Source organism: Nylanderia fulva, unplaced genomic scaffold (genome assembly GCF_048542155.1).
Source record: "Nylanderia fulva isolate GAGA-0341 unplaced genomic scaffold, ASM4854215v1 Scaffold72, whole genome shotgun sequence".
In the NCBI taxonomy this organism is placed as follows: domain Eukaryota; kingdom Metazoa; phylum Arthropoda; class Insecta; order Hymenoptera; family Formicidae; genus Nylanderia; species Nylanderia fulva.
In genome coordinates this window covers 538,864-559,350 of record NW_028190830.1, presented here as the reverse complement: position 1 = coordinate 559,350, position 20,487 = coordinate 538,864, and the positions used below count along the sequence as shown (strand labels likewise).

The following is a 20,487-nucleotide window of genomic DNA, read 5'->3' as shown; positions in this document are numbered from 1 at the left end:
TATTACGTCGATCTTTTACAGGGCACAAATTTTTATTCATAAAAGGGATGATAAAATTAAAAATTTTTACACCGGGCATATTAATCTTTATTCATAATGATGTATGGAAAATATGTTGTGGCGACCAGCACAGATCTTCGTACCACGTTCAAATACTGTGAACTATCTGATGAGCCAAAGATATTATTAAAATAAAGTTTCCTCATGTCGATTTAATATTAAATAATTAATGTTAAATGTTAAATGTATACCTGTAAAATAGTTCTAGGTTTGAAAGTATGATGACAATTAAATAAGTTACATAGAATAATTTTTTGTTAATAAAAGGTAATATTTTGGTATATTTTTTACTATTTTTATAAAAAAGTGCTGTATGAAAAGAATAATTTATTTTTATAAACTTTTGATAGGAATTTACATTTTTTTCATTTTTAACTTAGTTATACAATTTAAAATAAATTAAATAGTAAAACAGAAATTATAATAAAGGTAATAAAATATTTATCAAAATAATATACGAATTTTTATATTATAAATATAAATATAGCAGAAAAATTTTCTCTTGCGTTAGTTATGTTTATATGAATATGACTATATTAAGACTATATTAAAATGGAAATTAATTACGACAATTATTATAATTGTTACAATAATATTTGATTTATACAATAGCTAGAGATTGTCTCAAGAAGAAAGTATATTTATTTCTATTACTTTTTTATATGAGTTTTGTATACTAAATATTTATCTTATAATAATTAGGAGATAACGATAAAATTATTCTGATTTAGTACTCTTGAGTTTGTGATATACATCATGTACCTTATATATTAATTATTCAGTAAATTATATTTATGTATTAGATATTTTTGTATCTTTAAATGGAATATTATACATATACCATATGTAAATATTTCAAAATTTTCAGTTTTTTTATTATTCCATAATACTATATAATTCCAAACACAAGTAAGAAATACATTGTTTATTTGTAATCTATTATCACATATTCTACTTTTAGAAATATGAAATAATGTATAATAATTAAATAAATTATACACAATAAATTAAATAAATTATACAAGATATGCTGTCTTGCTATCTTTCTTTCCTTCCTCCTTAAAGATCTTTTTCAAACAACTTTTATACGAAACATTTTTTTATAAAAGGCGTAGGAAAAAATATTTAGAGTGAAATTAAAATGATCCACTTTGTATAAATTAATAGTAACATAAAATAAAATATGACAACTAAAAGTTTAGTATGACTCAATATTAAACAAATTTAAATTTTAACAAATTAGAAAGTTTCGACTAGGATGCTGGAACTTTTAAAATCAGTCTAATATTGGTGTTATCAGTGTTATGTGGACGACATAAGAGATTTAATTTAAAAAACTCCATCTTCATCTCGACTAACAATAAGAGCCAAACGCGATGTTAATGCGACAAATTAATATTTAGAAATTTTTGGAAACTGAGGAATTTGAATCCTATGGTTGGGATCTCAGAAATTCCCCTTGTTCCTTCTCTTAACTCTCTGTTAAGAGAAGGAACAAGGGGAATTTCTGAGATCCCAACCATAGGATTCAAATTCCTCAGTTTCCAAAAATTTCTAAATATTAATTTGTCGCATTAACATCGCGTTTGGCTTTTAGTCGAGATGAAGATGGTGTTTTTTAAAAAATAGGAGAGCTGACTGACAAATATTCTTATTAAGATTTAATTTAATTTAAGATGTCACTTTTATGTATATTTGCATATAACTGCTGATATCGACCGTTTGGGTTTTATTATGTTATTCGTCTTTACTTTATATTTTTTCTTTCTAATATTAGTGACATATATATATATTGATTTATTATATTATCTTTTATCCGATTTTTTGTAATTATTTATAATTTTGAAGATAATCCAAAGAATTAAAACATCCGCTAATGTTTTTACTCGAAATAAGTGATTAATTTAATTTGTTACTAATGATAAATTTCTACAAGGGATTTGTCAAGCATGTCTGGATATATATTGTATAAACAAGCAATGTTGATGAAATCTGCCCTAATTTTTATAGTCGCAGGATCATCATCAGAATGCTCGTCGAAACCGATATGTTCAAATAGCTTATGCGCCAAGTTAAAAAAATATGTATACGTAAATACATTTTATAATGATCAAACAATTTAAAAATGCAATAACTTAATTCAAGATAGCTTTCTTTCTAATAATTTTTCTACTAATTATTAAATATTTAATTTGCAAAAATCAATCACAAAATTTTTATAATTTATATATATTTATATTTAATTTTAATTAATATTAATATTTTTCTTTTTTCTTCCTCTTACTATTAATTCAGATAATTAATCAGTTTTAATATATATTTATAAATTGTGCAAAATATATCTTCCTTTAAAGATCGCAGCCACACGGGGCATCCGCAAATAATAACTTAATCTGTGAATGATTCGAAATGCTGGATACCATGGGACGAGATCGATTTCGCACGACAAGTAACTTATAACTTCGAGAGAAATAATAAAATCAAGCTGTTCGGTTGCTATCATCTAATAAACGTCGTCGATAATTTGCGCACGATTCAAATAATAATAAACTTTATATATGCATCAGTGTACTACAAAATTATAAGATGTGTAATTTGCAACATAAAATGTAAATTATATTATATTTCAAGTAATATAGAAGTTTATGTTTAAAGTCTGAAAAGCGGGAAATCAAAACATACATGTATGTGTATAAAAATAATAAAGTATACTTATTATTTATATAAAAACAGAATATATCAGATTTATAATTAATAGTATATATTAATTTTATTATTGTTTATAATATTTTCATATTTGCACATTTATTTATTAAAGTTCATTCATTTTTAATGATGTAGCATTATTTAGTGTAATGTGCATTGCAACAGAGAATTGATTATTTTCGAGAGCATTATGAATTTTGGCCAAATAAAAATTTATTTTGGATAAGACTTTTGTTCTCTCAATTAAATACATACTTATGTCAAGATCACGTTGTTCGGCAAAAGCTTTCATCTATAACACAAATTATTTCAAAATTCAATATACCTATCACATTGAAAAACAGACAATAAATATTTCAAATAATATAATATTATGTGATAAATAATAAAATAATAGTAATATAAAAATATAGAAATAGTATTATTTTATCTTCAATGAATTTTACTAATAGTCTAATAATATAAAAGTATAAAATAATGTCATTTTACCTTTTCAATTTGATCTTCCCCGATACTCATAATAATAAAGCGAAGGACAAATCTAACAGTTCCGCTATCATAAAATATATATTATTTAAAATTGCTTTAAAAATAATTATTAAACATTTTTTTTTATTTCTAGCTATATTATTTGTTATTTTTTATTATATCTATCTCTGAGCTGATAATTATCTACATCAATTAATATAAGAAAAACATATTTATATACACATAAATATTGTGCTTTATATGAGTATAATTGTATTATGCATCATCATTTATGTATCTCTCAGAAATAGAAAGACAAAACGTACATTAAGAGAATATGAATTTTATATAAAAAATAGTTACTTTGCAATAATATGGTCGAGGTTCTTCATAAAGAAATCAATAGTTGCATCTGTAATTGACATAGTTTGGAACTTATTTGAAAAGATATTAATATAAATATAATATCCTTCACAATTGTTTATATGCCTTTCGACGATGTCTAAATTCTCCGAACAACCAATAAATATGCAATGTTTCGGTACCTTTACTTTCTGCAGAAATTCATTCCAAATAGATTCATTTGCTTGCATCAGGCCAAAGCAAATAAATCGTTGGTCAGATATATTTCTATAACAAAATTAAAATTAAAATATTTAAGACTTATTGTAATAACGCATTAATACACAAAAAATCCACCATATGACTTTCAAATTATATATATATATATATATATAATTAATCAGAAAAATTCTTATAAAATTCTTTCAATACCATTGTCCCACGATTACCATCATTTTTAGAGTAAATTTTAAGAAAAAATTTTCTCTGTGTAGTATTCGAATACATCCTATCAAAATTTTACGTTTTTTAAAATAATCAATAAATGATAATAATGAGAGAGGGAGAGAGAGAGAAAGAGAGAGTGAGTGAGTGAGTGAGGAACGTTATCATTTATGATAATAACGTTCCTCACTCTCTCTCTCTCTCTCTCTTTCTCTCTCTCTCTCTCTCTTTCTCTCGTTATTATCATTTATTGATTATTTAAAAACGTAATTTTGATAAAACGTATCCGAATACTACACATAAAAAATTTTCTCTTAAAATTTACCCTGAAAATCATGGTAATCGTGGGACAGTAAGGTACTGGAAGAATTTTATAAGAATTTTTCTGATTAATATTTACCACAATAAAAATATTAATATCTACCACAATAAAATAAAAAATGTACTCGATTAATTTTACTATGTTCATATTAATAATTTTTAATGTAGTAAATATTAATCAAAAAAACTCTTATAATATTTTTCCTACACCATATTATCCACGATTACCATGATTTTCAGGATAAATTCTAATAAGAGAAAATTCTCTCCGTGTATGGTGTGATTTGCATCAGACTCTTATTTTGCTTTGTATGCATGTTAAATTTTAATGAGATACATCGTCGAAAATGATGTCAATGCGATTATTAATTTTTCAAAACTGTACTTTACAATAATTAATCAAGATGCCATTTTGAAAATAAATAGATTCGTTTTTAGTAAAGAAAGTGAGATGAAAAGGGAAAGAGAGAAAATAGTTGTCGCGGAGCTTAGCGTTACGCGCCGTTCGTAGCCATCGCGTTCGCTCCTCCCTCCGCTTTGCCGCGCGCCGTGTATCGTGTGACAGGGGACCGTCTCATCTCGTCGCGCGCTTAGATTGGCCGATCTTTTTATTTAATAACACAATAATTATTGCGAAAATCGCAAAACGGTAGAGAACTTCTTATTCGGTTTAACTTACTCTACCTGCACACGACGGTTGAGGCGACCATTACCGGACACCCTGTATTATATATATAATAAAATTAAAAAATGTGATGTGCCAAAAATGATAATTATTTACTATTAATTACTGATTTCTTTAACAAACAATTTGTTCGGCAAATTATTACGCGACATGCTTTTATGTCAATAATTATATAATATTAACTTTATTTATGAGCAGCGTGTTATACATTATGTAAGACAACAGTATTTATGCTTTGCATCATTTCGAACATATATGCTATCTTATTTTAATAAAGCAAAAATATAAATCAGATGAAATCCTTTAATACGAAATCAAAATTAAATATAATATTTAAGACTTGTAATAACATTAATACACAAAAAATCACACCATATGACTTTCAAATTATATATTTATATATATATATATACATATATACATATATAATAAAAAAATGTGATGTGCTAACAATATTATATTTATGCTTTGCATCATTTCGAACATACATGCTATCATATTTTAATAAAACGAAAATATAATTCAAAAATATTTTTATATATAAATCTAATTATTAATTGTTTTTATTTATCTAATCTAATTTAGTGACATTTGAGATAAAACCAAATTTGTTGAATTTATTTGTCATATTCATATTTAATAGATAAAATAATAAAAGCTCACATGTCTTCGATTGGACTTTCCATATATGCAAGTAATTTAGCGGTAGCTTTTGCTCGACATTTGTCAAACATGTCTGGATATATGTTGTATATACAAGCAATATTCATGAAATCTGCCCTAATTTTTATAGTCGCAGGATCATCATCAGAATCCTCGTCAAAACCGATATGTTCAAATAGCTTATGCGTCAAGTTGAAGAAATATGGCTTAAAAACATTTTATAATGATTAAACAATTTAAAAATGCAATAACTTAATTCAAGATTGCTTTATTTCTAATAATTTTTCTACTAATTATTAAATATTTAATTTGCAAAAATCAATCACAAAATTATTATAATTCATATATATTAATATTTAAACTTAATTAATATTAATATTTTTCTTTTTTCTTCCTCTTTTTATTAATTTAGATAATTAATCAGTTTTAATATATATTTATAAATGGTGCAAAACATATCTTACTTTAAAGATCGCAAATGCACGGGGCAACTGCAAATATGAAGTTAATCTGTAAATGATTCGGAATACTGGATACCATGGGATGGGATCGATTTCGCGCGACAAATAATTTATAACTTCGAGAAAAATAATAAAATCAAGCTGTTTAGTTGTTATCAAGTAATAAACGTCGTCAATAATTTGCGCACGATTCAAAATTGGGATTTTGTCGTAATCGTCGGAATTAAGAAAAGCAATGATTCGTTTCCAATTGATTATATCATAATTTACGCGATAATAGCCTGTATTTAGAATAAAAAAACAATTAAAAATATTTAATGTACATATAATAAAGATCAATATTTTAGAATTTGTTATCAAGTTTTGAATAAATTTTTTTAAATTTATTATAAATAAATATTAAAAAATTAATAAATTTCATAATTTTTTAAAAGTTATTATCAAATTTTGAATTAAATTTAAAAAAATTTTAATTTGTACCTTATCTGATAACATAACGATACTTACCTGTCAACTGCTTATTCACAATAATCCAGTCATTAATGTTGACTCCTTCGATCGTTAAACTCTCGTTCTGAGGTTTTAACCAATGTGTAGCCAGAGTTGACGAAGAATTCGGATTACTTTGGGTAATATAATTCAATGGAATCCACCATGCGCCGGTTGTTTCAATGTCATTAAGAGATGAGAATTGAATAACTCGTTTTTGCGTCACGTTAATCTCACCTGTATCATAATTTCGAACGACTGTCACGACAGGATACGCTGCCTGTTTGATCCACGTGTCCATCACTTCTTTTATTTTTAAATTATCGTGCAGTACGTCTGATTCGTCGAGAGCATCTTGCAATGCTTTCCATAAATCGTCTGGTGTAGCACTACTGTATTCGCTGAAAATCAATAATGCATATAATATAGATATACAAGTGTACTTGATAATGATAAGACTTTTGATAATTAAAAGCATTTGCATTTTCTGTAGCCTAACACATTTCTTTAAGAAAATTAATATATATATATATATATAAATTTAATTTTTTTAATTACTCAAAACTAATTTATTTAAAAAACCTTAGATTAGATTATGTAAATTTTTTAAACAGAGGCATGTCTGTGATTAAATACACAAAATAAGTTTAATGTTTAAAGTTTAAATGATCAAACATACACGCAAAATGTTTTAATGTTCAAACATATACGCGATGAAATTCTCGACACTGTCTTACATCTATTAACTTGAATTATGAATTTATACTTTATCTAAAGGTAAACAATAATAAAAAATTTCAAAAAATTATACTTACTGTGCTTGAAGATATTTTATTAAACCGTTTCGAAACACGTCTTCTCTCAAGAAATGCGATACCATTCGCAATAGAACAGCAGCTGAAAAGATTAAAAAAACATAATTTGTAAATATATTTTACAAATATATAAGCAACTACGCGATATAAAGAAAGATAATATTCATCTTGATATAATAATTCTAAAATCTATGCTTTTCGTTTAAGACAAACGTTTGAAGAAAAATAAATGTACATTAATATTGTATATTATAAAAATTGACTTGTGTGATATTTCTTAACCAATTGAACTTTTTAATTCCTTTTTTCTGTCTCTCATTGTAAATAACACATATTAAGATGTTTATAAAAGATATTATTATAGTTATTTTTTATAACAATTATCACATGTCTTCAAATAGATATTTAATAATGTCATTATATACATATATACATATAGTTAAATAAATATATTTAAAAAATGTCTTGCATTTTGTATACGTGTTGTCAGAATATGCTTTGGAGATATCCAAGTGATTTGTAATGTTTACGTTGATCGGTTGGGAAGTGAACAAATCCTCAAACAATTTTGCTTGCTCATATTCCACCACCAACAAGTCCATCAATCGCCATTCTTTAATAAACTGCGAAGAACAAGTTCATGAAAAGAATTAATGCAACAGATATTTACACGCTTTTACTAGTTAGGCTCAGTAAATAATAATTAAAGAGTAACAGATGGGCAAAAAAGAGCACGTACACGATCTTAGTGTAAAGTAGTAATCGGAATTCCGTTTGATATGTCGGGATAGATCGTTGTTCTTTGACTGATAACACTGCTATTCTAAAGTTTGTCACTGAAGATAGTTAAATAATAATCGAAACGTTTGACAATTGATTGCTGTTATTACTTTATTACTACTTTACACTAACAAATCGTGTACGTGCTCTTTGCCCATCTGTTACTCTTCAACATATATTTGATCCCGAAATTTGCCAATACCTTGTCCGTAATGTAGAACTTCAAATAGGTCGATATGCCTTTGCTCAACCAAAGATAATCCCACCAAGCCGGGCTGACTAGATTTCCAAACCATTGTTGCGCCAATTTGTTTGTAATTGTCATGGTGTTAATTATCGAACGTGAATTTTCACGATTAAGCAGTACGTCTTGCCTTAAAAATTTTTCAAATATTTTTATTTTACAAATACGCAAGATTATATAATATAAAATATATTATTACATTGCGATATACATAAGTATAATTTTCGGCGGACATTTTACAATGCTCATATTTGTAAATATTGAAATAATCTACGTAAAGAAATATTCTTTATTTTCCTCTCCTTTTTCTTCTTTTTTTATCAAAAATGTTCTAACTGTCAAACAATTAATCGAGCCATTTATTTTATTTTAATAACTGTGAGTCTTCAATTGTTTGAAAAGTATAACAAAATTCATTTTATATTCTAGTTTTAATATAAGCACAGTTTAAATAATATAATCTTGATAAGTTAAACATAAAAATATACATATCTCCTTAATTTGATAATATATATAATCATTTAATTATCTCCGTGGTTTTTTAAAGGATTATCTACTATTAATTATTTTCTCTAGAGGGAGAAAAAAATGTTTATGCACTTACATGTAGACGATCATGCCCCAGTTTTCAGTGGCAGCGCTTGAATAATCAGGAATGGAAACGTGATCCATTTTCAGCACGTGAACGGTGCTATTGGTGAATCTTTCGAGTTCGCGCGTTGCTTTCTCAGCGATATCAAGAGGATATGTGGCGTAAGGAAGGAGATGCCTCGGACCCCATATTTTCATGCCACCATTTGAATTCATGATGTACTCATAATCGGCGATCACAAATCCCAATAAATTGGTGGACATGATAGGTTGTTGTCATGAAGAATGTCCACAATTTTCCATCGGCCGAATCGATATCTGACCATATGGACGGCATGTTCGACAACGCTGTGTAATTAGGATAATGTTTTATGGAAAATTGGAAGGTCGCTTTTATAGCAGGCTCGTCCCAGCATGGAAACGCCTTTCGTGCGGAAACAGGTTGGAAATGCGTTGCTGCCAACCATCTGCAAATTTATTGTAGTTTACTTCAACGTATAAATAATCGGAGAGTGAGGAAGCAGATTGCTATTTGATTCAATTAATTTTTAAGGGCAATTACGAGAGTTCCTAAGTAAGCAAGAAATATTTAATCAACATTTTAAAATGCTGATTTTATATAAATTTTACAAACGTTATGATATAATGTTTTATAAATATGTTATTAAAATATATTATTAATAAATATTGAAAAAAAAATATTTTAACTGATGTTTTATAAATGTTTTAAAAATATTATTAATAACATATTGCTCTTAAAGTATTAATAAAGTTTTTTAAAAACGATAATTTCAACATTACCGAAACCTCTAAATTGATGTCAAAGTTTATTCAAAATGATGTTGCATACAATGCTAAAAACTACATACTTGACAACAATAATAACGTTGTAGCAATGATTTTTTGCTTACTGGGTTAAAAACACGATAATTGTGCTCTTCTATTAACTTTTTAATATATATATTTACTTCTTTTATAATACATTAATAATATATAATTATAATAATATTACATTTATTTTATACAGACATGTTTTATATATTTATATTTTATAAAATATTACATTTATGTTATATCTCCTATTGATTTTACATGTACATGTATAAATCTTTTATTTATGATTACTTACACTTTATGACCTTCATTATCAGTATAGAAGCTTCGATAGAATCCATGATTAACATCACTAATCACACCCGTGAATTTGAGATATAGCTGGTAAATCCCAGGATCCAATCGCTTCTCGAATCGTATGATCAAAATTTGCGTGGCACGATTATATTTATGCTGTTTTTGCACATAATTCGGTTCATCATTTACATCGTTCTCTTTCATGTCTCGAGTCAATGTTGTCAAGGTTTCATTTATTGTCAGTTGTACGGTGTGGAATGCGATCATGTGTGTCGGTTCCCATACCTTAATCTTGATGTTCTCTTCGCCTTCGAAAGTAAAGTTACCTTCCACGATATATGGTATTAATTTTATATTGTAATGAATAGGCGTGACATGGTTTGGTAGCCGATATATATTTTCTATGTATTCTTCCACTACTGTATTATTCACTACTTCATTAGCTTGAAGAAAAACACTCTGGCCTGCGATAAGCAATAAAGCTATCGTTAACAAATCTTTGACGACCATAACGAGAGAATGTAATATAACTATGTAACACACGTTTAGGCTACTAAAAATATAAGTGCGTTATAATTCCGTTATTTGGGAGTCGAAAATATATATATATATAAGATAGGGAAAGGACGAAGGAATACGAAAACAAGGATATCGAGTAGGGGAAAGCGCTGGTATACGAATACCGAGAGCAGAGAGTCGAACTTAGGCCGCGAATATAGACAGACTATTATCGATAATGAAAATCGATTGTGAGAGTCTGCATGTCTATCGTAATTCTGCGCATGTTATCTGTAATTATTCTCTAAAGAACAATTCTGACTTTTGACTGCGTGCTAGTTTTATTTTCAACGGCCAACAATAAATTATTTTTGTGCAAGTGATAAACGAAATATTTTTCAAATATTTCTTTTCCTATAACGATTCCTACACACGTCTCTTTCATTAAGAAACTGAAGTAATCTTGTAAAGCAATCTTCCAGTATATGATATTCAGAATCAGAGAATGTTTACATATGCGTTCGCTTTATAAGATATTCTCTAAAAGAAATATTATCAAAAAAGCATTTTAAAGCTAAGAAGACAATCTTTATTATCAAATTAGTTTAAGTTCCAAAGACTTATTAATTTTAATTGTTTTAATTAATTAAAGTATTTAATAATTTTTTTCAACAAAAAATACACTTTTTAAAATTTTCAAAAAAATACTACTTTATTCTCCATTTTATTCTAAAAGTGTGTATACTATTTATTTTATGGAGAATTTGATGCATTTTATTTCTTTTGTATAGTTAATATAGAATTAAAAATATATAAAAGAAATAAAATGCATTGATTCTCCATAAAATAAAAAATATATGCACTTTCAGAATAAAATGGAGAATAAAATCGTATTTTTTTGAAAATTTTAAAAAGTGTATTTTTTGTTGAAAAAAATTATTAAACATTTTAATTAATTAGAATAATTAAAATTAATAATTTTTTGGAACTTAAACTAATTTGATAATAAAGATTGTCTTCTTAGCTTTAAAATGTTTTTTTTGAAAATATTTCTACGACAAATATAATCACAGATATTAATTTTTAAAGTTGACAACTTCTTTATTTTTATGAAAATTGTATTATTTATAACTTCTGCAAAAAAAAATATTTCAGACAAATGCAAAAATACGTATCTCCTCATTTTATGTATATTTCATGTAAAAAAAATTTTGTTTATTTTAAAAAATACGAAGTCAAAAAAGACCGATTTTTGTCCGATTTGACGTGGAATTACCCATATGCATGTTGAATGAATTATATACATTATCACTAATAAATTTATAAAAATTATATATGAAATATAAATATATATTATAAATCTGATCTAGTATTACGTGTATATATTATACATTGTATATATGAACACAATACATATATAAATATTCTAATATAAAATATTTTTAAGTTATATGATATCAAATATTATTTGGACTATATATACTACGAAAATAAAAGAATTGATTTATAATATTGAAAATAATATATTATTGTTATATTATGTATAAACATACACTTGCGTTCCAACAACTTCTTCCTCACATATTTAAAAAGTTTACATTATAGTTCATATTTAAATTTATAAAATCATGACTTTGAAGTAACGTGTTATGTATTATACGTTCCAAGACAAAATCAGTCACGACTGAGACGCAAAAGTGTACAGGAAACAAACTCAGTCTTGTAGATAACGAACGTTTAAAATTTTTCTTATTAGACCTTTCTTTATCTTGTCTACGTTATAAAATTTTAATAGTTAAAATTGTATAAAGACTTTTGTGCGTTTATAAGAGAACAAAGAAAAAAAAAGTTTGTAAGGAACTACGCAAAGTTAATTATCAACTCAATACTGTTCAACTCGTTACAGAAGTCTATTAAAAAGAGATATTTTTATTGATTACAAAAGATGATTAAGTTTAAAATTTCCGCACCGGGCAGAATCGTTTTATCCGGAGAGCATTCGGCGACGTATGGAAAACATTATGTTGCGACCAGTTTAAATCGTCGTACCAAACTTATATTCTACGAATTACCTGATAAGAACAAAATTGAAATAGATTTTTCTCAAGTTAAGCTAAAGCTTAATATACCTTTAGAAGAAGTTCGAGGCTTTCTTTCTCAAAAAAATGACATAAAATCAAATCCAATTAATGTGCTTAACTACGTGAAATCCTTGATTACTTTAAACGGTATGTGGAGAACATTCGAGCAGAGATTCAGTTTAAAAATATTCTTTTTCATGCTTTATACTATCGCTTACAAGGAGACTCTTGACATAACATCTTTTCATGTGCGCGTGTCCACAAATATATATATGGGAGCTGGTTTTGGCAGTTCGACATCTTTCGCGGTATGTCTTGCGGCGTGCTTTATACATTGGAAGAATCTACAGACGGGACATTCTATTCAATTTAGTAATAATAAATTTTTGAAGAAAGTTGAAACTTGCGTTAGTTTTTGCGAGACATTTTTGCATAGTTATGAATTTATATACACAACAACGACAGCCGACGTCAACATTTGTGTATACGGCAATACAGTGAAAAGTCGACTTGTCGATCACATAAATATTGATCCATTGTTCGCAAAGATGGCAAAAATGACGATTCTACTGATTAAGTCAAATATTTGCCTGAAAAAGAGCGAACAAGCGAAAAAAATGGCAAATCTCGAATATGAATCTCCTCAATTTTATTCTATATTAAATCAATTTGACGACGTAGCATTAATACTATTTGATGGGCTCGTTTCAGTAAATGATAGGAACTTAGAATATCAAGATCAAATGTATTATTACAATAGATTACAGGTATCATCTTTGTTTTTATTTAACAGTGTTATTATTTTATTTATATATATATATATATATATATATATATATTTTTTTTTTTTTAGTTTTGCTGCTTTGACAATATTGTCTAATACATAATTTTTAGTTAGAATATGTTCATTGTATAACTAATGTTTTTCATATTTTACAGGCATGCATTGGGTGGAATCAACAATTACTGAGCACGTCGAAATTGTCGGATGAGGCATTTGATAATATTTGCGCATTTGCAAACAATATTGGATTGCAGGGAAAACTTACAGGTTTTGGAGCTGGATTTGTATACATTTTGCTACCACCGAACATTACAAACCAAGAAGTCGAAAATATTAGAAATTATTTTCGAGGACAGAATTTTGATGCTAAACCTATCAGCATCAATTGTGATGGAGTGAGAATTGATAATTAATTTTATGAAAATTATCACGATTATATATATATATATATATAAATGACTAAATAATAACAAATAACTAAACGTAAAGTCAAGATTATTAACTTAAGTACTGCGTTATTTTAAGGAAAATATGACGAACAATATATGTTTTTGCTCAACATATTTACATATATTCTGTTCCTTAAAGATCGCAACCTTTTAGTGATATCATATTGAATCATGAAATTAATAGTGAGAAATAATTGAATTGAATTTTCTTGTAAAATATATCGAAAAATATTAGTTCTTTAAATTCTACTTTATTTTGCTTTAAAATTATAAACAATGTTGCGCCGAGATCATGCGCTGCAATAAATATATAGAAATTTTTTTCTGACTTATAAAAATTAATTAATATATGCAATACTTCATAATTTAAATTATATAAAGCAACTTTTTAATGAAAAATAAATCGAATAATTTTGAATTATATTTTTTCGGCAACTCTTAAGGAAGGAAATAATAAAATAAAATTATTTAATCAGAATTATGTATTAAATAGATATATATACATATATCTGTTATCTACATAATTTCCGTGTTATATATTATCTGGAGCATATCTTATAAATGATTGTCTATGTAAAATGTACATGTAACTGATTAAATAATATTTATTTAATAATTTCTTCTTTATTAAAATAGCAACCGGAAGCAATATTTTAAAATTTTTTATTTTTTATTCAATAATGCTATATAATTCAAAGCACAAATTATAAAGTACATTGTTTATTTGTGATTTATTAACATATATTCTGATTTTGGAAATATGGACTAATGTATAATTACATAAAACATACATGCAATTATTTTGAATATACACATATACTGTAATATAAACTAATATTTTTGATATATTTTAGAATTATCAAAAACAAATGCTATATGAAAAGAATAATATATTTACATAAACTTTTGAATATTAATGTTTTTTCATATTTAACTCTATTATTCAAAGAAACTTAGAAAAAAACGAAAATCTTAATAGAGATTTTTGAAAGTATTTCTCAATTTAACATACAAATTATTATATTATTATTTGAAAAATTGACAGAGCAAATTTCCTTTTGCTATAATAATGCGTTTAACCAAATGAGTGTATTACTACGACATAAATTAATTACGATAATTATTATAATTGGATTTGCACAATAGTTGCAGATTGTCTGAAAAGAAGGATTTTACTTATTTTTATTCTTTTTTATAATTTCAGTTTTATGTACTAATGTGACTTATCGGTTTATAATTAATGTAACTAAGGAATAGAAGTAAAATATTTCTGCTTCAGGATTCTCGAGCTAAAATTCATGGTACATTTAGATAATAATTAAGTCAAAACGAAGGAAGCTGTTATAATTGAGATATATAATTTAACAGAGATTGCGATATATTTATCTTTTATTTTCAAAATATATAATTCTATTATAATAAATAATATAATTTGATATAGATTGAAAATATTAATTCATACTTATAAATATGAATTTTGTGATGACGAAAAAGTTCATTTTTATTTGAAATATATATTGTATTTAAATATATTATAAAATTTAGACATGTAAATATGATATACGGTTTGTGTCAATGCAAATAAAATAATGACAATTTATCTGATTGTTAACAAAAATCAACGCATTTTATAATTTTAAAAATTTGTTTCTATGTCCTTGTATGTATTTGCATTTGTATGCATATCTATTATTATTACACATACATTTTCGAATGTTGAAGTTAAGTTAAAGTTAAGATAAAGTTTGATTAAAGTTTTGAGATTGTAATCGATATATTTAGCTTTAACTTTTTGAAACATTATTATTGTTGAGAAATTAATTATAATCGCGAGACGCGAAATGGATGATTAACGTGGGAAAACAAAAACTTTTTTATAATAACAAATATTCTTCAATAATTATATATATATTTCTGTATATTTATTATTATCCATATATTTACGTATTTTCCTTTTTCCTATAATATTGTATAAGTTTCAATAATTAAACTACGTATTGCTCAGGTTTGTGTGTGGAGCTTTCAGAGAAGGGATACAATATACGTCTATTTTGATGACAACAGGAAAGAATTAGAATTAGAATTTGATTGAGTATAAGTATTTTTAGAAATATAAATTTAAAATTAAGTATGTAATATTCAACAAAAACGACCAAAACTGGACAATAATTCCTTTATTAAAATAGAAATATCATGACATTTCGACCTGTGGTTTAAGTCATTTTCAAATGAAAAAATCTTTGAGATGACATAATAGTAAAGCAATGAGAAAAATTTAAAACATATCACTGATGTAAAAATATATAAAATTAAACCTTGTGTCTTCAGAGACGTCTCGTCAGTAACGTTGTTATTTGTTGTTTTTTGAATATTACATACTTAATTTTGGTTTATTTTATATTGGCGAATTAATTTCTCACACCAAAATCAATTAAGATATTTTATTTTAATCAAATATAAATTTAATAAAATGCATATCGCACATAAACATAACGTTCGCATCAACTTATACAAAATGAAACGGATCGATAAATATTATCTCGATATTAGTATTTGTGTTATACATAAATATATATATTTTCTAAATTCTTAATAAATATTTGTAAGAGCTACTGCGCAATGTATTATTTATTGTTCAATATTACGTCGATCTTTTACAGTGCACAAATTTTTATTCATAAAAGGGATGATTAAATTTAAAATTTTTATACCAGGCAGAATGATTTTTATTCATGATGATGTATGGAAAATATGTTGTGGCAATCAGCACAGATTTTCGTACCACGTTCAAATACTGCGAACTATCTGATGAGCCAAAGATATTATTAGGATAAAATTTTCTCATGTCGATTTAATATTAAAAAATTAATGTTAAATGTACCTGTAAAATAGTTGTCAATATTTTATGCATTCAGAATATTCAAAATTTTTCGAATCAAATCGAAATTTTAAAATTAATCGTCTCTCTTATCAAAAAATATCTTCTATCTAAGAATATCTTTGCTCTATAGCTATCCTTTATTTTATCTTTAAATTATAATTATCAAGAGTCTTATATATTTCTACTGATTAATAAAACTTTACATTTTATAAAATGAATATTTATTAGATTTAATTATTCTAATACTTGTTATTTTTTAGATTTTCTGCCATAAATTTTGCAGCTTTGTCATATACGATATGAATTTAAGTTGATTTATTAATTGATAATAAAATATTCCAATATTAATTTACGCATTCATAAATCAATAAGAAAATTATTAACATACGTTTTGATAAATGCAGTTCATTGTTTTAGAAATGGAGAATTATTACCAACAAGCCGAAAAATATGAAAAATAAATTTTGCAACTCTATGTTGACAGATATGCAAATTGTTTTATGGTAAGCACAAAAAACCTTTTTAAATATAAACTCATAAAATTAATTATATGCATATTAAGCCTAATTTATTTTAACGAGTTATTATATTGTATTATATAAACACAACACTGGTTATTATTTTGTATATCGTTATTTATATATGTCTTTTAATTTGTTTTTCTAGTTCTACTTATTTGGAACGGTGTTGTAAAATGTTTTGTTGTTCTCGGTCTAGTGTGTCTGTATTGCCTCGTAAGAATGTTATGTTAACTTTTATTCCTCAGTCTCTGTTCGACCGTTTTTTGACACATATGACGTTTATCATGTGCGATTTCTACTTTTGTCACATATGCGGATATCACTTATGCCCGAGAAGGCGTGTCCCTCTCTGCAACGTATGTAAACGTAAACCCGTTGTGGGATTCGAGTTACCGAGAGACCCCGTGGAACGTGCTTATGCCGCAATTTATCGGAGCCCGAATACTCCGTACTCATTGCGGGTAATTGTAGATGTTATCACTGGCCGTCGAACGGTGATAGAAGTCGTGCCCCGGCCCAACTGGGACACTTTCGCCATCCCCTTGAGATGTGCACTAACAGCTTTCGAGGAAAGGCAATTCTTCCCTTATTACGGCTCTTTGCCTAAAAGTTTGCTCAGGTACGCAAATGTCGATTCGGATGAGTGCGATGATTCCGAGATCTTGAGCTTCCGCAATTTCCTGAAAAGCAATGAGCTCACAATGAGTCGCGATAAAGGTTTTTATTTTAATATTTTAATTCTTTTCTTTTTTTCACTTTTCAATTTTCTGAATGTTTTTAGTTTATTTATTATTTTCCGGATGGTAGACGGTTTGTATTTTATTGATTTTGAATAATTTCCCAGCAAACACAATATATAAATGTTATATACTTAAACATGTTACATGTAACGTATATGTTAGTTGTAATTTCCCACTCATAGATGTAACATTTTTAATATTACATATATTACATTGTAGTTATATTGTCATTATATCCCAAGATAGCACTGACTTATCAATACATCAATGTGCTATTTGGTATATAATTACAATATAATTACAATGTAATATATGTTATATTAAAATGTTACGTCTATGAGTGGGAAATTATAACTAACATGAATGTAACGTACACGTTATATTACCTGTTATATTCCGTTTTATTATAGCAATGTAACAATTATATATCGGTGTTTGCTGGGATATATATAAAAGAGCAGAAATTTAATTATTTGTTATTATTTTATTATATGCTATTATTCTCTAGTTTTGCTGCGTTTTGAAATATCCTTTATTACATAACTTTTTGTTTGAAACTGTAAGTACAATTTTAAAACTAACATTATTCGTGTTTGCAGAGAGACATTAGGAGAAATCAAAAAATGTTGAGCGAGTATGGTTTGTCGTCTTTTGAATTTGATATTGTTTCCTGCCTTGGAAGTGGATTTAATTTGGCAGGAAAACTTGCAAGTTTTGAAGGCAATTATGTATACTTTCCGTTACCACAAAAAATTACAAAAAAAGAAATCACACGTATTACGAATCTTTTCTCGTATAGAAGATACAGTTACAAAATTGTCACAATCAGCTGTGAGGGACTAAGAATTTATAACTGATTCTATTAAAATTATAACGATTATACATATAAAAATAATTAATTAATCCTAAATTGATAAAATATAAAGAAGATGGGGCAAAATTACTGACTTTAATAATTGTGGAATTTAAAACATCGCGGTCTCTTAATAATGTCACATTGAATTATGAAATCAATATGATGAGAAAATTTTGAGTTGAATTTTCTGATAAAATATATCGAAAAATATTAGTTCTTTTAATTCTATTTTATTTTACTTTAGAAATATAAACGATGTTGCGCCGAGCTCATGCACTACAATGAATATACAGAAATTTTTTTTCGATTTACAAATTAATTGATATAAAGTACACTGCTTCCTAATTTAAATTATATAAAGGAAATTTGAATGATATAAATCGAACAATTTTGAATATTCTTTTTCGGTAACGCTTAAGAAAAGAAATAATGAAATAAAATTTGTTAAATCAGAATTGTGTATTAGATGGATCTGTATGTTTAATTTCCGTGTTGCATATTAAATGGGGAATGTATTATAGATAAATATCTATGTAATATATAGAACTGATGAATTGACATAATTATTTAATAATTTCTTTTTCGTTAAAAAAGCAACCGAAAGCAATATTTCAAAATTTTCTATTTTCTATTATTCAATAATGCTATATAATTCAAAACACAAATTATAAAATACATTGTTTATTTGTGATATATTATCACATATTCTACTTTTGGAAATAAGGAATAATGTATAAGAATTAAATAATATATGCATGCAATTATTTTGACAATGTATATAAATAGTAATATTTTTGATATATTTTAGTATTATCAAAAACAAGTGTTATATGAAAAGAATAATTTATTTTCATAAACTTTTAAATGTAAATGTTTTTTCATATTTAACTTCATTATTCAAAGTAACTTAAAAAAACGGAAACCGTAATAGAGTTTTTAAAGTATTTCTCAATTTAACATACAAATTATTATATTATTTAAAAAATTGACAGAGCAAAATTTCCTTTTGCGATCATAATGTCTATGTGAAAATGACTGTATTACTGCAATGGAACTAAATTACGACTATTATTACTATTGGATTTGTACAATATTGGAGATTGTCTGAAGAAAAAGGATTACTTATTTCCATTCTTTTTTATAATTTCAGTTCTATATACTAAAATCTTATCTGTTTATTATGTAATTGAGGAATAGAAGTAAAATACTTTTGCTTCAATATTCTTGAGTTGAAATTCATGACACATTTAGATAATTATTAAGTCGAGACAGAAAAAGCTGTTACAATAGAAATCTGTAATTTGACAAAGATTGCGATATATCCTTCTTTTATTTTCAAATTATTACTATTATATTATATTAATACTATTAATACAAATTAATACTATCATATTAAATAATATAATTTGATATATATTGAAAATATTAATTTGTGTATATCTCAATTATGTAACGACGAAAAAGTTTATTTTTAAAA

General features: G+C 25.9%; 2 protein-coding genes and 1 pseudogene across 4 annotated transcripts in view; 2 read left to right on the top strand and 1 right to left on the bottom strand.

Moving 5' to 3' along the window:
• The window catches only part of LOC114937423 (mevalonate kinase-like), a 59,072-nt gene extending 42,225 nt beyond the window's left edge, over positions 1 to 16,847 (top strand). Inside the window, exons 1-3 of one of the 2 annotated variants that reach the window (XM_029310870.2) lie at positions 12,268 to 13,546; positions 13,719 to 13,958; positions 15,217 to 16,847. In XM_029310870.2, coding sequence (XP_029166703.2) covers positions 12,644 to 13,546; positions 13,719 to 13,958; positions 15,217 to 15,234 — 1,161 coding nt within the window. In that variant the 5' untranslated portion in view covers positions 12,268 to 12,643 and the 3' untranslated portion in view covers positions 15,235 to 16,847. Of the gene's footprint in view, positions 1 to 12,267; positions 13,547 to 13,718; positions 14,451 to 15,216 lie in introns of those variants that run through there. The other variant, XR_014926142.1, reaches the window with a different exon arrangement.
• On the bottom strand, positions 2,752 to 10,909 carry LOC114929583 (aminopeptidase N-like; annotated as a pseudogene). Its single transcript, XR_014926135.1, has 11 exons — positions 10,199 to 10,909; positions 9,083 to 9,536; positions 8,437 to 8,608; positions 7,924 to 8,077; positions 7,455 to 7,536; positions 6,658 to 7,040; positions 6,154 to 6,431; positions 5,690 to 5,895; positions 3,598 to 3,864; positions 3,256 to 3,319; positions 2,752 to 3,058 (listed from the first exon to the last, which is right to left on the bottom strand). The product of XR_014926135.1 is annotated as an aminopeptidase N-like (transcript).
• A 688-nt stretch (positions 16,848 to 17,535) lies between the features above and the next one.
• LOC146720300 (uncharacterized) lies at positions 17,536 to 19,214 on the top strand. Its single transcript, XM_085488833.1, has 2 exons — positions 17,536 to 18,131; positions 18,754 to 19,214. Exons 1-2 carry the CDS (start codon positions 17,588 to 17,590, stop codon positions 18,762 to 18,764), a joined length of 555 nt encoding a protein of 184 aa, XP_085344959.1. The 5' UTR covers positions 17,536 to 17,587; the 3' UTR covers positions 18,765 to 19,214.
• The last annotated feature ends 1,273 nt before the right edge of the window (positions 19,215 to 20,487 follow it).

Bases quoted from the DNA above. Each gene is read 5' to 3' on its own strand.
- LOC146720300 (XM_085488833.1), top strand. From the start codon at position 17,588: ATGTTTTGTTGTTCTCGGTCTAGTGTGTCTGTATTGCCTCGTAAGAAT.